Below are 5,292 nucleotides of genomic sequence, written 5' to 3' on the forward strand. Positions count from 1 at the left end.
TATATATATATATATATATATATATATATATATATATACACATATATATTTTATATATACTTAAATATATATATAGATACATATTTCATATCGTTAGTAAAATAAAAAAAAAATTTGCATCCAAATGGATCTTTTGTGTTAGTGGAAAATTATCGAATGTCGACTATAATGTATTTGTTTTATTTATATAAATGAGTAATTTTTCATTGCTTTTTTCTTACACATCTATTTCAAAAAGTGTAAAATTATTACTAAAATATCGAAAAACAATTAGTACACGCAAGAATAAACATTTTAAGATAAATAAAAATTACTATACACAAAAAAGCAATGAAAGGTATTACAATTACAATGTCCAAATTATAATTTTTCAGGAAAATTATTTGCACAATGATTTTCTTTTTGCAGAAAACTCAAGTATTCAGAAAAAATTCAACAATAAAAAATGTTGAATAAATATAAAGCACTGAACAAATACAATATGTATTGATGTTACAACGTTTGTATCTTTGAAAATTGTAAGTAAAGATGCTGAATGTTAATTACAAAATGCATCCCACAAATGCAGTTATAATATTATTCATTGAACAAAAAAATTCTTCCGAATATTTTTCTCTCATGGTACTAAATTTGTATACTATTTCGATACTTTAGGCTATAACTAATATTTAATTAGAAAAATAATTACAAAGATTTCGTGTAGTCAATCGAATGTTCCGAAAATTTTAAAAACTCATATTTAAAAAAAGGAAGGTGTTTTCATGTATTATTATATGGAAAAAATTTATTTTTGTATAAAAAAAATTATTAATATAAAAGAAAATATACAAAAAGCAATTATCGATATTATAAAGCCAAAACAATACTTACACTCTTTTTCGATTTCAAGCAAAACAGAAAAAATTTTACTGTAAACAAAATATTTGATGAAATATCAATATAAAAGAAATATTAAAATGAAATATTCTGATTAGAAATTGAAAAAAATCATACTGTTTTATTATTCTAGAAAAGATGAAATATGCAAATACTTTTTTCCATATTTTAACAAGTGTAACGAAAGGGTGCTGTAAATATGGATGATTTGAGACAACATACTTTGTTAAATTCAATCCATCTATGAGTTTCTAAAGGAAGTTTAAAACTTTAGAAACTCATGGATGGATTCCATGATTAAATTTAACAAAAATACATGCTGTCCTAAGTCACCTACACTTGTCCCAAGTCATCCATATAGCTAATCTATTCTTCGGAAGATAAATTATAAGAAGAATAAATTTCGCATTAATTGCTCGTAGTATTGAAATTTTGTATTACTCTGTAACTTGATGCATTCGCGTATGAACATGTATGCATTGTACTTCGCTGCGATTTTTTTTTTAATTAGAAAACCGTGATATTTGCAGTGGAAAGTTTCATTACAAATACTGAAAAAATATATAGACATATTTAACATACAATTACATATATATTGATATGTGCTTAGACAAAACAATTTTTTATTGAAATTATATTTATATCTTGTTTCGTGACACTCTAGTGTCATATTATAATATTTTTGTGATACTTTATAATATAGATAATTTTATATTTAATATTAACATTATATATATAATTAATATAATTAATATGTATGATTCTATTAAACCCATACAATATGCATTAAGAAAATTTTTTTAAATTTTTTTTTAACTTAAGATACAATTACCTTTATATTTTTTTTTAACTGAAGTTTTATATATAATATTTTTTCAACATTTCAATAAAATTTTATTAAAGTTATCAGAATGTCTCTTTTGACAAATTGCAAAAAAAATAATAGAAAAAAGGTAATAATCAATAATAAAAGATAATAAAATGCATAAATATTCTTTTGATATATAAAGAAATTAATACTAAAACGTCGCTTTTATATCGAACTTTTTTTAAATCGAAAAATAAACAATGATGAAAATGAAAGTGACAGAGAGAAAAAATAACAAACATATTTGCTATTAAAAATTAAATTTGAGAAAGGAAGACATTCACTCACCATTCTTTATTTATGTAAGGTATTGTCTCAATCTCGTATTCAAAGATGCTGTCAATCCACTTATAGATTTCATCAAAGTATTTGTTTATTTCCATATCTGGATTTATATTTTGGATGCGCTTAAGCCAAATATTGTACATATTACAATAGCACGTTTTGCTGACAACATCATTCATGGAGGACAGAGTTCTGAACAGGATGTAACAAATTGCTTCGTATTTGTTATGTGTCATATTCTCTATTACAATTTTGCAGTACTTTATGATTGCGTATAGTAACATTATAAATGTGCATTTGGGAAATATGTCTAAATGTATCAAAATAATTTGTGATACATCGGCCGTGATGCGTATTATATTTTCGTATGCTACCATCTCGTCAGTCCAACCAAATTCGTACCAGAATTCGAATGTCAACTCAGACGCAAATTTTATGTACTCCCACTCGAAGCTGTGCAACATTACGTGACGTATAAAAGCTTCTTGATCAAGACTGAAAGATTGCGCATAACTGCGCAATTTGGGATGACATTGTGGATCTTTGCGCAATAGTTGATACACAGGGAAGCAACGTTTAGCATATTCCTGAATTATACTCAGTGTATTCATCTTAGGCTGCATAATCTTCATATCAAGCGGTTCTATATAATTGCAGGCAAAGTATACTAAATCGTATTGCCTGCTTGTCAACATACTCGGAATGTTCAGATAATTCAAAATGTCATTTATAAGTATCATCCATTTATAAATTACGAATTTAAAAAATGTTGCATTAGATCTCCTCATCAGTGATGCCTTCTTGATTAATACTATTGTTAACAATACGTAATTAGTTCTGCTTGTGCAGAGCCCTTTTTGTAAGATGCTTCGTATGTGTGATAATATAATATGTATGCTGTCAAAATGACTATTAATCAGATAAGGGATATAAAGTTCATTCATTACATCATCTGCAGTTATCATCTGTAAAAAAATTTAGAAATAAAATATAATAAAAAATTCTAATAAAAATTAATAAAAATACATAATAATTACATTAAATACATAATACTATTATATGCATACGTTTCAATCAGTATAGTCGAATTACTAACATACATCCGAATAAAATCATATTCAAATAATACATAAAAAAAGCGATACATTTTTGTTTAACAAATTTTTATTCCACAAATTTATTTAAATCGAATCAATTAGCATAATTATTACATAATTTGAATACCGCGTAATATAAATAAAATTCGTATATCTTATTACAATGTTCCTGACGTTAAAAATATATATATTAAATATATATTATATATTAAATATTATGTAAAATATATCTGTTTTAATATAGAAAGATTTGTATTTTGTAAAAATAATAAATATGCGAAAATTAAGATTGAATCATAAATTATAAAAAAAAATGTTAATGAATAAAACTATAACTTTAGCACAAAAACATAATGTATGCAAAAATATTTTCTACTTTTTAATATTGCAATACATTTGATCAATTGTCTCATAAAATTCATTTTCTTAAAGATACCAATGATCTATTAAGGATGTTTGATTATTACAATTAAAAAAATAATATAATAAAATTATAGAAACATGTGTCTAAACATCGAATGTAACATAATCTGACTTGATATAATGTGAATTTAATAATAAAATTATACTCATAATAATAAAATTTATACATATAATACTTATTTCATTTACAACATTATCACCTGATAATCCAATATTTTATTAATAAATATCCAAAAATTTGTTTGCAATGTCATGCGTTGCTGTAAAACTATATTTTTCAGAATGTATATCAGCATGGTATATTTGTCCCTTTTTAAGCAATAATAGTTTTGTATGAAAAATGCGAACAAGTTGCTTTGGAATAAAATACTATTGGATGATTCAATGTTCATCTCATAGAATATTAACTTGTTTAACACATCCCTTGGGTTTAATAAAATAAAGATCAAGAGGGCACGGCATCTCTGAGAAATAGTATTCACTATTGATCGCGAATTATTGAATTCTTCAACAAGTAAATTTTGCCGTAAGAATGTGTCAAAGGACTTTTCATTATACAGACATTCTAAACAATTGTCGTCAAAATGTCGCTCCATGTATTTCAATATGATGATATGTAAATCATCTTCTTTTAGATGCATCAATATTTTCAGTACTGATACGTATACTTGGTACTTTTCTTTTTTAGTATGCAGATGTGCGAGTTTATAATAGAGATATTCGAGTATAACATTGAAATCATTAAGACTTAAAAATTTTACTCTCTGGCTGATAAAATCTAATGTGTACAAGTCCCATTCTTTATAACGTTTAATCAGTTCTTTTATATCACGCAACTTGCATTTGGCGATGTCATGGCAGAGTTCTTGAAGAGTTAAAATAGATTCCTCCGATTTTATTGGCCCTATAAGTTGCTTCAGGCAAAGGAACAATTGTTCATTTTTCATCAAAAAATCATTCTGTTTCATAAATTCTCTAAGATAGTGACATTCCATAATGATAGCACGATGTAGTGAGATCATAGTGTTCTCATTATCAACGATGTTTTTCCAGACTATATATTCGAAAGAGTCAACGTCCTTGATTTGATTCAAGAGTAAAGTGGCCAATATATGATCTAATTTTATTATAATGCACTTTACCGCATTGATTGGAAGCATGTGATAATAATTTATATGTTCATTGTTGCCATATGTAAGCGTAAACAGTTTCAATAAATTATGACTTTCCGAGTAACTTCTTATTTTGCTATACATGCACTTATTGATATAGTGAAGTATATTCTTCACTAAAATACCATGTTGTAAGTGCTTCTCCTCGCTAGGTAAATTACAAGAAGTAACAAATTTTGGGCTTACAAGTAAATTTAACAATATTTCAAAATACATTATTATTTGGTGAACGCATTTCGTCACATTTTGTTCTGACAAAGTGCCTAAATGCAACCATAAGAACTTATTGTATATTTTATAGATTAGAAGAAAAATAAGACGTCTAGCTCGAGGGATTGCCAATTCGTCTATGTGTTTGATTATTGTTTTCAAGATCTCCGCGCATAGATCCAATGGTAAGTGCATGATCGATTCAATTAGTAAATCCTCGCACTTCGAATACCATATTATCTGTATATATTATATAAATGAAATATATAAAAAATTGATAATTGATTATAAAGCGTGTGTGTGTGTGTGTGTGTGTAATTTCATATATACAATATCATTATCATCATATATCTAATATTTT

General features: G+C 25.6%; 2 protein-coding genes across 2 annotated transcripts in view; both read right to left on the minus strand.

Moving 5' to 3' along the window:
• Positions 1-1,261: 1,261 nt before the first annotated feature.
• On the minus strand, positions 1,262-2,640 carry LOC105620919. The gene is made up of 2 exons (XM_012202395.1): positions 2,033-2,640; positions 1,262-1,427 (listed from the first exon to the last, which is right to left on the minus strand). The coding sequence occupies exons 1-2, from the start codon at positions 2,638-2,640 to the stop codon at positions 1,262-1,264; spliced, it is 774 nt and encodes a 257-aa protein (XP_012057785.1).
• A 1,094-nt stretch (positions 2,641-3,734) lies between these two features.
• The window catches only part of LOC105620920, a 3,104-nt gene continuing 1,546 nt past the window's right edge, over positions 3,735-5,292 (minus strand). The window contains exons 2-3 of the mRNA XM_012202397.1: positions 4,311-5,171; positions 3,735-3,749 (exon numbers count right to left, since the gene is read on the minus strand). Coding sequence (XP_012057787.1) covers positions 3,735-3,749; positions 4,311-5,171 — 876 coding nt within the window. The remainder of the gene's footprint in view (positions 3,750-4,310; positions 5,172-5,292) is intronic.

This window comes from Atta cephalotes (genome assembly GCF_000143395.1).
Source record: "Atta cephalotes unplaced genomic scaffold scaffold00030, whole genome shotgun sequence".
NCBI classification, from domain to species: Eukaryota; Metazoa; Arthropoda; class Insecta; order Hymenoptera; family Formicidae; genus Atta; species Atta cephalotes.

What these genes read in the sequence shown, in the direction of transcription:
- LOC105620919 (XM_012202395.1), bottom strand. Translation starts at nt 2,640, where the DNA reads ATGAATACACTGAGTATAATTCAGGAATATGCTAAACGTTGCTTCCCT. An exon ending in CCTTACATAAATAAAGAATG is followed by an intron (nt 1,428 to 2,032) that starts GTGAGTGAATGT and finishes ATATTTTTTCAG; the next exon opens with TATTTGTAATGAAACTTTCC.